Source organism: Boleophthalmus pectinirostris, unplaced genomic scaffold (genome assembly GCF_026225935.1).
Source record: "Boleophthalmus pectinirostris isolate CB_2022bp ecotype Guang Dong unplaced genomic scaffold, ASM2622593v1 HiC_scaffold_3, whole genome shotgun sequence".
Lineage (NCBI taxonomy): Eukaryota > Metazoa > Chordata > Actinopteri > Gobiiformes > Gobiidae > Boleophthalmus > Boleophthalmus pectinirostris.
In genome coordinates, this window is record NW_026571299.1 from 24,945,435 (window position 1) to 24,962,957 (window position 17,523).

At 36.2% G+C, this 17,523-nt stretch overlaps 1 protein-coding gene across 2 annotated transcripts in view; it reads left to right on the forward strand.

Moving 5' to 3' along the window:
• LOC110171268 (retinoic acid receptor gamma-A-like) overlaps window positions 1-17,523 on the forward strand; it is a 58,324-nt gene that overhangs the window by 11,718 nt on the left and 29,083 nt on the right. The window contains exon 1 of one of the 2 annotated variants that reach the window (XM_020936957.2): window positions 3,541-3,771. The exons of the other annotated variant lie outside the window; for it this stretch is intronic. Coding sequence (XP_020792616.1) covers window positions 3,624-3,771 — 148 coding nt within the window. The 5' untranslated portion in view covers window positions 3,541-3,623. Of the gene's footprint in view, window positions 1-3,540; window positions 3,772-17,523 lie in introns of those variants that run through there. 2 annotated transcript variants of the gene reach the window in all.

Consider the following 17,523-nt stretch of genomic DNA (forward strand, 5'->3'; position numbering starts at 1 on the left):
CTCACCAAATATGCATTTTTACTGTGAGTGGGCTCGCCTCTCCCCAGATCTGCCCTGTTGTCGTTTGGCGTGGTAACATAACCGTCTTGTTTCCATGGAGATAGACACATTTAATGAATTGAAGTGAAACATGAAGTGAAAAATGTTTAGTTTCTACATTTGACTCATCTAAGGCAGTGTTTCCCAAAGACTGGGTCGCGTCCCTCAGGTGGGTCGCAAGAGATTTGTTTTTGGGTCGCCTTGTCATGATCTGCATGTAGGTCTGTTAATATACAGTTCTGACACTGATATTTGTGTTGCGGTTTCCACCCGGACTGAAACACCCTACAAAAACACAGACAGACCCACCTATCTCATTAGAAATGTTCAAATGTTAAAACATGTTTTGTATCATTTCTAATCTTTTTGTAATTATTTTATTGATTATGTTCCAATATTTCTAGTTCAATTGAATGTTGAAAAGAAAAAGAAATGGGCTACAGTTATTGATCCTTTTCTTGCTGCTTCAGTGACTGTTTTTCATTGTTTAAAACTTGAGTAATACTAACTGTTCAGAGACACGATCACTCTGTCAACAATAAAATATTCTCATTAATGTTCAATAATGCTCAAATCCACCTTTAGTTTGTGATTTACGAATAATGTCTATTAGGGATGGGCATTCGATGAAATTTTCTTAATCGATCGTCAGAAGAATTAACGATCGATTATTGATTAATCATTAACATTTTTATATTAAAATGATCATCATTATTATTACTATCTGCACTACTAATCTGATAAATAAATTCAACTTTACGACATATAAACAGTAATGACTCTAGAGCCACATCGGCCCGTTTTAGATTATAATGTGTTTAATTAAGTTTTGCGCAACTCTCACAGAAACGAAACTTAAAACCACATCACTAATTTGCATAAACTAGGCAAAGATAAAACTACAGCTCTTGTGTCGCTGATGTGGTCAATTTCTGTCGGATTAAAAGACATGACTCAGTGGAATACAGGTTAGTGTGACCATATTTGCGTTTCTCAAAACCAGGACACCGTACGGGAGGAGGGAGGTGGGGACTCGTCATCGACATTGTGCGACTCTCACCTGACAAAGCTTTTTCCCACTGGACACCGAAACATATGTGCTGCTTTATACACTGTGCACATGGACTCACACTTGTCCCGAACGTCAAACATGGAATTTCTTGTACAAGTCATCGTTGCACATCGTTCGCATTTGCACTTCCGTACGTTGTAGGCTGACCGACATGTATGGACCTGTTTGGTCACGCTACGCACAGCAACCTACATTCGGTTTGTTGATTAAAATGAACGTAATCGATGACATTCTTAATGATCAATTATCGATTAATCGACTAATCATGCCCATCCCTAATGTCTGTTGACTTGGGTTGTGAAGGTTTGTGACTTTTAAAATATGGGTCCCAAGAAAAAAAAAAAAAAAAACTTTCAGAAACACTTAAGGCAGGCATGTCCAAATTATGGCCCCTGAGCCAAATGCGGCCCCCAGACAAATTTTTCTTGGCCCTCTGGCATCCAGGTGACTTGGCCCAAATGACCTTGCAACAATTAAAAATGAACTTTTTACTGCAAGTTTTTTTTTTGAAAATCTACTTTGATAAAGCTAAATATTAAATATTAGTGTGTGGTTTTAAGGATCTTAGCATGAATAAAGACTGATGGATCATTCTAACGTGTTAAACATGCACATGTTTCAATTACTCACTGTATTGAGCACCAGTCTACGGCCCTCGATCAGTCCTCTGCTTCATCTGTGTTTAGATATGTGACCCTTGATGAAAAAGGTTTGGACACCCCTGTGCTAAGGGAACTGCTACTATAGATACGTTGAATGCCATACTATGGAGTATTTCAGGCAAAACAATAAGATCTCCATGGAAACAAGCAGATGACAGACCCTCCTCTAGAAATCTTGTCTGTTATTTATAAATGAGAAGAAAGTTGAGGAGGAAAAATCATTCATTTAATTGCACAGTTCTATTTTTTTTATTATGTTATTTCTTTAAAGGACCCATATCATACCAGTTTCTAATTTATGTTCTAAGGTAGTTTCCTCATCAAAAACAGACCTGGAGTTTTGTTTTCTTTCATTCACACAAACTGAAAACACTTTTAAATGCCACACTCCTCCACTAGAATCATTTGGATTTGGATTTCCACATACTATTATTATTAGGGATGTAACAATAACCGAAATATCGTGATATTGTATCGTTAAAGTTCTCACAATAATATCAAGGACCATCAGAATATATCAAGATACAAGTCTCTTTGGTTAAATTAAGAGTTATGGTGCAGCAGTAGTTAAAAAAATACAGAGGGAACTACATAGACCATGATCCTTTGCTCCATTTCAGTGCAGACTACGTGAAGAAATAACAGTTCTAAACACTTTTAAGTCTTAATTCTTTGGATTAAATCTTGTCAAGGTATTTTAAGAGGAAAAGTAGCATAGTAACACAAAATATCTCAATAAATATCGTACCGTGAGATATATATTGTGAAAATATCGTACAGAGAGATTTGGATATTGTTACATTTCTAATCGTGAGCCTCCACACCATATCATGAGCTTTCCCTCGATATCGCAATAAATATCATACCATGAGGTTCAGACCATGACGATATCGTATCGTGAGACTTGGATATCGTTACACCTCTAATTATTATTTATTTATTCGCTTGGGAGTGAGAAACACAAATTCGATTCTGTTATGTTTCATATTAAGAATTGACGATAAACTTTTTTGAACTTTGAATGTGAATTTTTTATAATTTCAGCTCTGGAATCGCCAATCTCTGTTGAACTAAAATTAAACTTGAAAACAACCACTTCATGACATCACAAGGTGGAACTTTTTAAGCGTTGGAGATACAGACAGACTAATAATAAAGAGTTACTAAAACATACGTGAATGAAACAAAACACAACTCCAAGTCTGTTTTTGAGGAGGTAACAACATTATAACATGGATTAGCACTCAAAAGAGTCATTTTGTGTTATATAAATCTTTAAATTTCCTTTTAGTCAAGTTTACACGGGCATTCCAGCACTCGCTTACTGCACTTTAAACAGAATATTTTTCGATTTAGCCAAGGACATTTCAGTTCTTGTATTTATTTACTTCTCAGATAGGTTTGTCTATGTTTTTCTTTGCTTTTTCTTTCACAGTTGGACCTTTTAACTTGTGCCTCTCCTTAATCTCGACTCCCTGCTGTGTGTGAAAAACAAAAATACAAAAAATACAAACCCTTTTCCGAGTGATAAACAAAAGTGAAAGTTGAAGTTGAGGGCAGCGGAGATTTTTAGGTGAGCCTTAAATCTGAAACATGAACACATCGCAACAGCATGAAAATCAGGGAGGGAAACACAGCGTACCCCTCTGGGCCAATCAGAACCGTTCTCCACTCCAAGCCCCGCCCCTGCTCTGCTCTAACCCCTCCCCTTTTTGGTGTGAGACTCCAGTTGAGTGCGAGAGGCCCTCATTGCTGGCCAGGGGGGCAGTCAGATCACTTACAGTTGTGTCTAGACCTCAAGACCAAGTCCCAGACCCAGATCGTAACCGGTTTTGAGACTTTTGTGGACCATGTTTGACTGCATGGAGGCGCTCGGTCTGCCCAGGCCTCTCTTTGATGTTTCGGGACAGGGGTCTTGTATGTTGGCCAAGGCTACTCCTTACTTCTCCAGCTTGGATCACTTCGCATGGACTGGCTCAAGCTCCAATAACCTACAGTGTAAGTAGTATTTGAAGTAGTAGTAGTAGTGGCAGTAGTAGTAGAAGCAAAATGTAATATCTAGGTATGTTCAAAAGCACTTTTACTACTTTACTTTTCACTGAGAACATTTTGAGTACATTTGAGCTGACAAGTAAAATTAACTTTACAAGATTCTAGTAACTTAAAAGTTTTTTAAAATTTTAAGTGCAAATAGGTGTTTTTTGTGATCTGAAGTGTTAACAAGATGTATTTTCTTTTTTTAATTTACCAAAGTTCTTGTCAAGTCAAATTTACTCAAATAAAAGTAACATTTTCTTGATTTAAGTCATTAAATTAAGTTAAAACGTAGCTGGATTTTACATTTTGCAGTGTAGTACTTCATGTAGTACTTTTCTTTTCAAATCCAGATTCAAAACAAACCTGTTCACACCACATGATCCGTCACTCTGTCTTCAACATCCAGTCTGTATTGTCTGTTTTAAAGCAGTAGTAGTAGAAGTAGGGTTGTCAAAAATATCGAAAATCAGATACAGGTAAAATTATCTTAACAAGATTTTCTTAATTCTAGCAACTTACATTTTTTAAGTTTTTTTAATTTGAAGTGCAAATAGGTGTTTTTCTGATCTTAAGTGTTAACAAGATGTATTTTCTTTTATTAATTTACAAAAATTGTTTTTGTCAAGTCAAATTTACTCAAGTAAAAGTCACTTTTTCTTAATTTAAGTCATTTTCAGTTTGCTAAATTTTCCATTTTGCAGTGTAGTTGTTGTAGTACTTCTTGTAGTACTTTTCTTTTCAAAACATACCTGTTCACACCACACAATCCGTCACTGCATCTCCAACATCCAGTTAGTATTGTGGAAAAATCAGTAAAAGTAAGATCAGATATGAATCGTTTGAGCAGGTATTGATACTGAAACGAAGCTTTCAGTATCGATCTTGATCTTGAGCAAGTATAAGAGCATATAGACACACATGGACCACTATGGAACCTACCTGGACCACTAAGGATTACACACACATAAGAAAGACAGTACTACAATATAAAGTCTAAGTAGTAGTAGTAGTAGTTGCAGTATCTTATCTTTGCTTATCAGGTAAAGCTGGATTCCTCTGCATGCATGTTTGTTTATGTGCTTAGTGAGAGCTGTATTTACACATGAACTTGTTTGGAGATCTAAATGAGTCCAGGTGATTGGCAGGTGAGCGAGACAATGGAGCCAGGATAAACAGAGAAGTGATTTAAACAAGAATCGACTCACGTTATTGTCTTTTATTCGATCATTTTGAGTTTGAAATTGAAAAAGGAAGAAATCGAAATTGTCTTAAAAGTACAAAGTACGTCAAATGCTTTTCTCCGTGGTGATGTTATTGCTTTGGATCTGGAATGTTTCACAGTATGGCATTAAACTTGTTTGTTCCGTCTTCGTGGAGATCAATCAATACCAAGTTACAGGTCAGATCTGTGGAGAGGCGACCCCGCTCACAGTCAGAATGTCTGTTTTAGTTACTTTTGAGCTGTAAAACCACCATTAATGCAATAAATGTAAGGTAAAGTTACACAACGCAACTTTAACTTTAGTAATAATAAGTATATTTTTCATTAGTACGTGCATGGTACTAGGTATTTGTTTGTTGTCAAGGAAGTACTAGTGAATAGAAAGTATTGTTTGGTGTTGTTTTGTTGAAGAGATAAAATCATTTATCAAATATTCGGGGAAAAGGAGGGGTAAACCCGAACCAGTTAGAGATTTTTGGCAACATTTTTAAAAGCATAGTAGGTAACTTTGTGGAGTCGGAATGTACGTTACCTGCACGATTCCGTAAAAATAGCAAGTTAAAGCCACACTTCGGAACATTTCCCATGGAGAGAGATACATTTTATGCCATAGGAACCAAATTTCCATGGAAACAAGCGGAAAAGACTGAATAAATGTCAAGTTTGTGGAGATGCAAGCCCATGCAGATTAAGGATTTTGAGTGCAGTAAACGCAATGAAAACGAAGGTGGACATGCTTATATTATAGTCTATTTTTTGGGCTAAAAAGTTTAAAGAAGAAACTAAGAATGTTTTGTATTGTTGTATTGAAATATATTGCAGACTTTGACTTTTTAACTCTATACAAACCATTTTAACCCAAAAGTGATGACGGAGTTTTGTCTAAACACTCAACGCTCAAATCAAATATAAATGTAATCCAGTTTTAGTTTAAAATTAACTAAGGTAGAAATAAATAAAAAAAAAAAACCTTTACAGATATTTTGGGTTATTCTATTTATAATCATTCGCGTTTGTTTACTTTGGCTGTCACGTAGACTATTTCAAGACACGAGGAAAGTCCATCACGACACGAAGCCTAAATTAACATTACAATCAGGTTTCCCCAGTCAGGTTAGCCTCTGTTTTGCATTTCGCATAAACGCAATGCTACACCAACACCTTTAACCTCAGAAAACCCAAACTATACTGTAAAAAAAAACTGCCAATGACATAACTTAAGAATCTTGTTTTGAGCGATTTTACTTCTTCGTGTTTATTTCGTCAGCAGGACAAATTTTAAGACTTTTTGAACAGAATTTCTGACATATCATTTTGGTAACACTTTATTTTAGGGTACACTTATTAACATCTAACTCCCTGCTAAAGCATAGTTGTAGTTGGTTAATTTGTCATTAATTAGCATTTAATCAGCCCTTATTAATATTTAATTCCTCATAAGCTTTTTCTGCTATTAGTTAGACATTAGTTTTGTTTTGCGTATTTTTAACTAGTTTTGAATTACATTTTAAGATTTTAATTAAGAATGAACAAAGACTTAATTAATAATGATTCATGCTTAGTAGCTACTTAATTACTACCTTAATTTGCACTTGCACTTAATTTGCCTGTGCTGTAAATAGTTACTCATAATTATTTCATACTTAATTACTCATGGAGTAAGCTATGAGAGCATGATTTACTAATAATGTAATGCAATGATAATTCAGGCGGCTGTTATCTGTTAGTTAAGTCTTTTTGAGAGCTTTTCTAAAGTGAAGATGAATTATGCTTTATTAAGCATTTACTAAGAGTGAATCATTATTAATTAAATCTTTTTTCATTATTAATTAAGTCTTTGTTCATGCTTTATTAAGGCTAAGTAAGGTGCAGTTATTATAAAGTGTTACCCATTTTTGTACTTGGTTCATCATAGTAGTTCAGTCATGTATATTTATTTTTAACTAACAAATATGCAAATGAATTAGGAAATTTTTACTCAACAAAATTTACCCTCCAAAAAACAAACAAAAAACGTACGCCATTGTCAGACACTTAAAATATCGGTAACACTTTATTTTTATTTTATGTTAACATCTAATTGCGTCTAATTCCTCATAAGCTTATTCTGCTATTAATTAGACATTTACAAACACTTTCCTATTAATACACTCCTTATTACTGCTTATTACTATGATACTAAGCCATTTTTGTTCATGAATTATGATTTTAATAAGCGTTTGGTAATAAGTGTGTTGTTAAGGACGAGTAGCACAAGAAATGTAGTTTGTGCTTTAATAAATTTTGCTTAATTAATTCATGGTTAGTTGGACTAGAGAGTGTTTTACTACAGAAGAGTAAACTAAAAATTTTAAGTGCAAATAAGTACAAACTACATTTCTTGTGCTACTCGTCCTTAACAACACGCTTATATCCAAAAGCTTATTAGAATCATAATTCCTTTACAAAAATAACTTAGTATCATAGTAATAAGCAGTCATAAGGAGTGTATTAATAGGAAAGTGTTTGTAAATGTCTAATTAATAGCAGAATAAGCTTATGAGGAATTAGAGGGGATTAGATGTTAATAAGTGTACTCTAAAATAAAGTGTTATCGATAATTTAAGTGTCTGACAATGGAGTATGTTTTTTGTTTTTTTGTTTGAGTAAAAATGTCCTAATTCATTTGCATATTTGTTAGTTAAAAATAAATAAACATGACTGAATACTATGATGTAAGTACAAGTACAAAAATGTGATTAAAACTAGTTAAAAAATACTCAAAACAATAAATAATTTGAATTCACATCACGTTGGCTTACATAAATATTTTTTACAGTGCAGTACAATAACAGAGAGCTCATTTGACATGTCAATCTGTCTCCTCCAACCAGCCTAATATTTCTTGTATCGACTTTTTCACATTCACTTCATTGTTATTTAATGATAATAATTCCTTAAAGACTTTTCGAATACTATTTCTAACATAATTTGTATGTTTTAAAGGTTCTAAATTACGCAAAATTGACTCTTGTGAGCTTTAAGACATGTTAGAATCGTGTTACCTCGTCAAAAACCTGAACCCAAAGACCTGGAGTTGTGTTGTGTTTTTGTTTAAGTAATCTTTTATTATTAGTCTGTTCATCTCCAAAGCTCAAAAATGCTCCTTTCCACCTTGTGATGTCATGAAGTGGTAGTTTCCAAGTCATCAGCTACCTTTTATCTTTTAGAGATTGACTATTCCAAGTCTGAAACAAATGATTCTACTGAAGATATATGAAGTTTAAAAGCACAGCCAAGCGCTTTCCTTTGTTACCGCATGACATCACAAGGTGGAACAAAGCGTTTTCAGTTTAAGAGAAGAACTCAGCCGAAATATGCAGGATGTTTTGTGTGATAAACCTGTGTGAATGAAACAAAACACAACTCGAGATTTGTTCAAAATTATAAACAAAATTATAACATAGATCAGAAAATAGTAGGAACGTAACGATATCCAAATCTCTCAGTACGATATTATCATGATATGCATCTCACGTTACGATATTTATTGCGATATTTTGAAGAAGCTGATATAATTGTAGATCGGATACTTTTTTGCTTTTAAAATACCCTGACAAGATTTTGGTGTGAATTATTTCCATCATAATCTCAAAAATTCAAGTAAAAACCATATTTCATCATGTTGTTTGCACTGAAATGAATCATGGGATATATAGTTTCTGATGTTCATAAGCTTTTACTTACTATAAAACCATGAATTTAAGCAAAATAACTTATGATTTGATAAATTGTGACAGCCCACGATATTATTGTGAGACTTTTGATGATACGATGTCACGATATTTCGGTTATTGTTACATCTTTGGAAAATAGTGCAATGACAACAGAGTAACTTTAGTGCTTTTTTGTTTCTTTCTTAGTTAATTTACACATTGTGTAGGCGGTAAATTTAAAAAAAGATGCAGAGAGTCAGAAAACTACTTCAAATAAATTCAGATTATTTGTTGTCAATCCATGTTGGCTTTTTACAGTGTAGAGCAGTGTATTACAATGACATACAGTAGTCTCATTTGACATGCCAATCTATCTAATCCGACCGCCCCTCTATTCTACTGCCTTTTGTATTGACTTCTCTCCATTCACTTCCACGTTATTTAATAAGACTCCATAGAAACAGCCCATCGCACACTTGAGCTCTCCTCTGTGGCGATGGCGATGTCCCACTCTGCTCTATTTATCTTGCCTAATTATTTGGATACCTGAGCGGGGCCAGTGGTGAGCGCCGGGCCTAATGGTGATGGATGGGAGGGGGGATGACAAAGAGCGCGGCGTGGGCCTGTCTCGACTCGCCGTGGAGCTCCGCCACATGCCGAGCCCAGAGACAAATGTCCGCTAACGTGTATCCATCACCTAGACAGCTATGCGGACTAACTCTGGTCTGGTGTTGGACTAGGACTAGACAGAGTTAAAGGTGTGCTGTGGAAATTTTCTGGCAGAAGGTTTTGTCTCCATGGAGATTTTTTAGACCTGGTTTATGCCTAGTTTAGTCCTGGAATAATACTGTTATATACTTGATTTAGAGCTTTTCTTAGGTGGTGGGATGAAAAGTTTGGACCAGAAAGAGCTCACGATATTAATAAAGATCACTGTGGAACTTTTCTGACAGAAGGTTTTGTCTCCATGGAGATAATATTGTTTTGCCACATGTCATGTACCTCAGACAAATGACCACTAACATGCATCCATCACGAAGACAGCTCTACACACATTAACTCTACTTTGGTGTTAAACTGGACTAGATAGAGCGCACGGTGTTAAAGATGCACTGTGGAGCTTTTCTGATGGATGGTTTTGTCTCTATGGAGATAGTATTGTTTTGCCACACACCGAGTTCTAGAGACAAATGTCTACTAACATGCATCAACCAGAAAGACCACACTACACGGACTAACTCTCCTTTGGTGTTAGACTGGACTAGATAGAGCCTGTGGGGTTAAAGGTGCAATGTGGAGATTTTCTGACGGAAGGTTTTGTTTCCATGGAGATGATATTGTTTTGCCACATGTCAGGTACCTCAGACAAATGTCCACTAATGCGTATCCATTACGGAGACAGCTACATAGACTGTCTCTACTTTGGTGTTAGACTGGATTAGATAGACCGCACAATGTTGAAGGTGCATTGTGGAGCTTTTCTGACAGAAGGTTTTGTTTCCATGGAGATAATATTGTTTTGCCACATGCTGAGTCCCAGAGACAAATGCATCAACCACAAAGATAGTGCTACATGGACTAACTCTGCTCTGGTGTTAGACTGAACTAGATAGAGTGCACGGTGTTAAAGATGCATTATGGAGCTTTTCTGATGGAAGGTTTTGTTTCCATGGAGATTTTTTTTTGTTTGTTTTTTGCTACATGCTGTATCCACATATCCATCAAGACAACAGCACATGACCAAACTGCTGATCTGGCTGTTATTTTTAAATAAATAGCGTGCACAGTATTAAAGGTGCATTGTGGAACATTTCTGGAAGAGGATTGTGTCACCATGGAGATTTTTTTTATTTCAGTCTAGTTTTATTGAATTAGATCACTTCTTAGTTGTTGGTTTGAAAAGTTTGAGAGCACTGAACTATAGCTCATGACATTAAAGGTGCATGGTGGAACTTTTCTGATGAGGTTTTGTTTCCATGGAGATAATATTGTTTTGCAAATTTTTCCCTCATGTATTTGAAAAAAAAAATTGTCTTTCTCTAGTACACATGTATTGTATAAGTGGCTCTTGAGGTCAAAATAAATCCACTGTGTGCTGCCTGCATTTAACTGTAAAGAGTTTTATTGTCTATTAAGACAATAAAACTCAGGAAGTGCTTGGTTAGCATGGTAATATTACAGTATACTGGTCTCTGTAAGTTATGAAAAACACTCATAAGTGAATAATTGGGATGTCTGGAATACATGAAGATCACTGCCCACAGGTTAAAATGAACTGGTTCTGTTTTTCTGAATTTTGGCTGAACGTTGCTTAGCAACAGAAAGATTCGAGCTCTAAATCAAGATCAAGTGAGTTGGTGGAAAATCTAAGAAAATATTTGAGGTTGGCTATGGTTTATTGTCCCCTTTGGCTAGTTTTTTATTTCTTATCTAAACAAGCTGAAATGGCCCCATTCTTCAATGTCGTTTTCTTTCCAGACATAAGAAATATCAGCAAATGTTTAACTTTATGTCGTCTAAAGTTATTTCTCACTAGGGGTGTGCAAAAATACTGTATCGATATATCACAAGTGTTTTTTGTTTATTTTACTAAATTTTTTTGTTACTGAGCTACAGTTTTGTTGCTTGTTCAGTGGAAGGAACCTTGTTTATGCGACACATTTGACATTTTCATTGTTTTGATGATTAAAATGTTTGTGTTTCATATGAACTTTGCACAAGAAGTGGTTTAACAAAGATTTTTTGTATCACAGACATGATTTAGCCTTTATTTTTTTATTGAACAGTACTGAATCGATTTGAAATATATCGTATCAAATCTAAAGCTCACTGTATGAGATGCATATCATGTCGTGGCCTATGTACCGAGGTTTATATCGTGTTGTGGCCTGTGTATTGAGGTATGATTTGTATCGTGGCCTATGTATCAAGCTATGTATCGTATCATGGCCTATGTATCGAGGTATGTATCGTATCGGCAACTTCTGAATGATACCCGGCCTTAATCCTCACTTACCTTATGCATTCGGAGCTTCCTCTTTACTCACCGTGATGAGTTTATAAGCGCTTTTCACAACTTTCAACAACAAGAGCGGAATTTTGCCTTCACGCTACAACTACCACGCTAACACGCACTTCCTGATGACACGCTTTATAATCAGATGCAGACAGCACGCAGACAGACTTATTCTGACCTCAAGAGCTGCAAAGTACACTCAAATACATGACGAAAAACATGAAATCTTGTAGAGGCAATTTCAAATACCTTCAGTAGTTTTGTGTCTGCGGTATGATTTAGTCCAGCCCTGGAGATCCACATGAAAGAATATTCCAGAAAGACCCCGGGCCTCAGACAGACAGAGGAGGGGGGGTTGTGAACAGTAATGGACAGTAACAAGTGAAGACATGATCCTACAAAACTGTACATGTCGTTGCACTGTGCCAGACAACAAAAGGTTAACTCGGATTTCACGCTTTTAGACCATTTTCACTAAAGGGTTAATGTGGATCTCCAAAACGGTGAACTTAGCAAATCACATTGGAATTTTATTGGTTGCAGCAAGAAAAAGAAAACATGTGTTGAGGTAATGGTCCCAAAACATGGACCGGTATTGTTCTTTCACCTTCTGTTTCATATTGACACTTTGTAGCTGATGTCATCAATGTTTTCTGGGGGTGTGATGCTAACTGGAGGCATGCTCTGTCTGAGGCTTTGTTACATTTTAATAGGAGCTTTGTTTTAACACAGTCTGACCAGTAAGAGCTGATTTAGCTGAACTACAACAGGTTTACACTTTTAAAAAATCACTAACGAAAATGGTTATTCGGAATTAAACTTAATTCCAAAGTAAGTGGGTGGTTTATTCCGGTTTTAAAGCCGAATTGATTTATTTTTCAATCATGTAAACATTTATTCTTGTTAAAAATAATTCTGGTGGTTTAGTGCATGCTCGTTCAGTCGCCCTTCTGACGCGATCCAAATAATCCAGCTCCACCAGTCCTGGCGTCGGACTTTCATCCACATTCTCTTTGGATTTGCGAGCTGGATGTGGGAGTGGGCTGAGGTAGAGCAACCTCTGACTCAGTTTGTCTTCTTCATCCCTTCTCTGACACTCTTCCCTTCTCCTCCTCAGCTGACAGACGTCTGCAAACGACTTCAAGACTGGAGGAAACATATTTGCGACTGCGAAAAAGTTTGGATCACGTTTGCGTCCACAGTGTAACGACAAACTGAGATTACAAAAAAAGCCGGAAGCAGCTGAAGCGTGTGTTTTCTTCTGGTGGACGTAAATACGTTCATGTCTCTGTCCAATCCATATACAATACTGTATAAAAGAAGTGGACTAAGTGAGTTTGATGTCACCCGTAGCATTCAGCGGCTCTCAAATGAGGCTTGCGATGCTAATGGTTAAAGGAGCGAATCTGGAGCCAGGCTCTATGTTATGAATAGGATTTTTTGACGGACAAAATAGCGAAAAAAAAATCAAGATCATGAAGAGTGGGTTAATACAAACAGTGATGAGGCTCACAGCAGCAGGTCCAGAGAGAAGGGCTACAAGATCCTAATGTAAGTCAATTAGAGCCAGAGTCACAAGGAGCCGGAAGAGCCTCCTGGAGAACTTCCTATTTGGAACGTGGCAGCGAGAGCGTAAGCTATGTCCACTCATTTAAACGATCTATGGTCCAATCAGAACCCTTCCCCACCCACAGACGTTGAGTAGAATTAAATAAAGACGATTGATTTAAGGTGTTTTCCATGTAAACTTCAATTCAGAATTATTATTTTCATGTAAACTCAAAGAATATTTAAATTCAGAACTATATAATTCTGAACAATTAATTCGGAATTACAAAACCTTTTTGAAAAGCATTCTCCTTGAACGCTCGGACTGATCACAGGCTCCTTAAAACGCGTTCTGAAAATGGGTTTTTTTTCTTGAGTTTTCAGACTATCTTAAACTTGTTTGTCAGTGTTTGCTAATGTGTACATTGTGTCACTGTGGTAACTGCTGAACATTACGCCGATAGAGACTTGAAAAACACCCTTGCCAAGTGTTAAGAGTTTATGAAGAGGCATAATTGACAAGAGAGAACAGGATTATCCAGAGACACACATGGTCCTTGTATAAAAAGTAAAGAAAGATATCATTCTGGATTTGCAACCGCCAGGCAACCGTCAAAGACAATCAAAATCTAAATATGTTTTCCCCAGTCTTGATGTGTGAACCTCTGTCCAGTAGCCAGAACACATTTGAGAGAGTTTGGGTGGTCAGCAGGCTCGGACTTTCACTTTCCCTCCATCACATTTGTCCAGCGTCTCTTACTCACTTCCTGTTCCAGTGTTGTGCAGAATTGGGGGGTCGTTTGGTTTTATGTGCGTCTCTCCTTCACCTCTCCGCTTCCTTTCTTTGGTCCAGTGTCAAGACGAGCTTTTAAGACCAAGTTTGTCCAGTCCTTCTGTCGCTGCTGAATGACACTTTATAACCCAGCGTACGCTTTGAGCTGGTCCCAAACCGGACTGAACCATTTGAGAAAAATATCCGAGTGGAATATCCTTTTAGATTAGGATTTTGTTCAAAGCTCCAGAAGTTTTGACAAAAAGACTGAAACACGAACTGACAAACTAATACAAGAAGCACATTTCAGAACATGTTTGTGCACATCGAAACTACAGGTTTTGCAGTTTTTATGTCGATTAAGACCCTATGGAGACAAAGGGAGGGCATCTGACACACAGGGAGCCACATTTCAGAACGTATTTGTACAGATCTAGGACATCTGGCTTAAAATTTAATTAAAAAGCGTCAAAAGTTTCAACAGTTTCTCTCCTTTGAAACCCCACAGGCACTTAGATAAATACATTGTGTAATATGTTAAAGCTGTCTTCTCGATTTAGAATTTGTGAAGGCATTACAATACAACAGGTATGGCATCTGGCTTAAAACCCCATCTCAGTTTGCCAAAAGGTAGAAACCTCGCCTTTGCGGTTGTAACTGATATGTTTTAACTATTCAATCACAGGGCTAATTATAGGCTTATAAGGAGGTCTATCTGAAGTGGGATTAGCCTGCGCTTTTGTGTGGCAGGACCCGGGGCCGCAGGGGCAAGAGCGGGGCCTGTGTTTACTCGGGATAAGGAGGATTTTGGCAGGACATTTGACTTTGAAAAGGTGTTTGAAAGCTGCGAACAATGCCCCATCAGATCACCGCTGGGAGGAGAATCACTTCCACGAGGACAAAAGAGGCAGGGAGAGAGGGAGGGAGAGCGGACTGTATGCAGAGAATTCACAAGGAAAGACGACCAGTCACTTCACTTAACAGAGATTTAAGGCTGTGTTATTTCATTTTGAATCTAAAATATGAATAACGCAAATGGAAGGTTGGAGATTGGTTGTCTAGGTTTTGAGTTAATTGCTAAAAAAGTGGAAAGATCTGTCACATGAACTCAATTTCTTCATTAGTTGGAGCGGATTAAGAAAAAAATACACTACGCAAGCAGAGTTTTTTTTTTTTTTCCTTTTAAATACATGTTTTTTAATATATATTTGTAATGGAATTTTGTGTTAACTTATCTTATAATATACACTTTTGTGGAAACGAATATTTAGATGGAAAACATAATACAACTTTTTACATTTTTTAGAGTAAACAAACAAAAAAAGACAAGATTGACAAAAATGTTCAGTTAACATCAATATTTTGAGTAGGCCTAGATACAGGCTTCTTAAAACTATATTATTTGCTTTGGACCAACTTAAAATAATAGAGTAACATAGTATATTTACATAGATTCAACATTTTATTTGTAGTGTAGTTGATCTTTTGTTATATTTGTTAGGAAAATATAAATACATGTATTTTTTTAATGTATATTTGTTATGGAATTTTGTGTTGACTCAGCTTAGAATGTACACTTTTATGGACACAAATATTTAGATGGAAAACATAATACAACTTTTAAAATTTTATAGTAAACAACAACAACAAAGAAATAAGATTGATTAAAATGTTAAGTTAACATAAATATTTTCAATACGCCCATCTGGATTGTTAAAATGACATTATTTACGAAGCCTGTATCTAGGCCTACTCAAAATATGTATATTAACTTAACATTTTAGTCAATTTTCTGTCTTTTTTTGTTTACTCTAATAAAAAATAAAAGTTGTATTATGTTTTCTATCTAAATATGTGTGTCCTAACAAATATAACAAAAGATCTAACTTATCTACACTAAAAATGAAATGTTGAGTCTATGTAAATATACTATGTTACTCTATTATTTTAAGTTAGTCCAAAGCAAATAATGTAGTTTTAAGAAGCCTGGATTTAGGCCTACTCAAAATATTTATGTTAACGTAACATAATTTTTGTTGTTGTTGTTGTTTTCTCTAAAAGAAAATGTAAAAGTTGTATTATGTTTTCCATCTAAATATTTGTGTCCATAGAAGTGTACATTCTAAGTTGAGTCAACACAAAATTCCATTACTAATATGTATTAAAAAATACCTGTATTTATATTTTCCAAACAAATATAACAAAAGATTTTACTAATATTTTACTAATGAAATGTAAATATGTTATTTATGTTACTCTACTGGTTAAAGTTGGTCCAAAACAAAACTATATTATTTGCTTTCGACCAACTTAAAATAATGGAGTAACATGGTATATTTATATAGACATTTCATTTTTAGTATACTTAAAATAGATCTTTTGTTATATTTGTTAGGAAAATATATGCATTGATAATCCAGTAATCCACACAGGCCTACACAGTTTGATGAAGAGCCTATGTCTTTAGACCAAATTAAGACAGAAACATTCTGCTTGATGTGATTCAGCCAATTAGGAGACATTTAAATCCTCATCTGTGCTGTTAGTCTGCTCTATTCAGAATCACATGCTAAAAGTTAAGTTCATTACAAAACGCCGTGTCAGGGTTAAAGCCATTGATGGTGAACAGTAGGAGCCCGAGTGCTAATCTGCTAATTACCATGACAGCAGGGGCCGAGCCAGCGGGGGCCCGGAGACTGTCCTTTTCATCAGCTCGAGTAAGTTCAATACCAGACCCCCCCCCCCCCCTCCCTCCCTGCCTTCGCTGCAAACAGGGTCCGAGCTCGCTGCCCTCTTCCCCGGGCTAACTGCCCCCTCTCCCCCCTGCCCTCGCTGCCTTCCTGCCCCCGTTACCACCAGCGCAGAGGAGGAGGAGGAGGAGGAGCGCATCCTGTTATTAGAAGTGCCTTTAAACAGTGTAAAAAGGCTTAGCCAGCTCCTGTGCAAAACATGACGGAACTGGCAGGACAAATGGGCATTCAAACACCAGACACGGATCAGACAGGCAGTTTGTCAGCCAAGTTAACAAGTTAAACCTGCGTTATCCTTAAGACTTTTTCCATTTCTGCATGCAATATTTAGTTTAAAATTGTTAATTGATATGGCAACAGTCGTAATTCATCATTTTGAACCCCTAGATGAGCGGATCACACATCATGTAGAGGTGGATTCTCTTAATGAGCCTAGATTATATGTTGTATCTGTAAAGATTATTTATTTGACTGACTAGTTTTACTTGTAGCACTAAATGACACTCCTGACTAACATGCAGGGCAGCTGCATGTGTACTGGCAACATACATCAAGAATATCACAGTTTGGCTTAAACAATCACTCCACAACAATCACTTTTTCACATTCAATTTATTTGTTTGAACAAGGTACAACAACAATAACAAAAAAACAAAACAAAACAGGGATATGTGCAGTACTTATATATACATGGGACGTGGTGCTCAAAA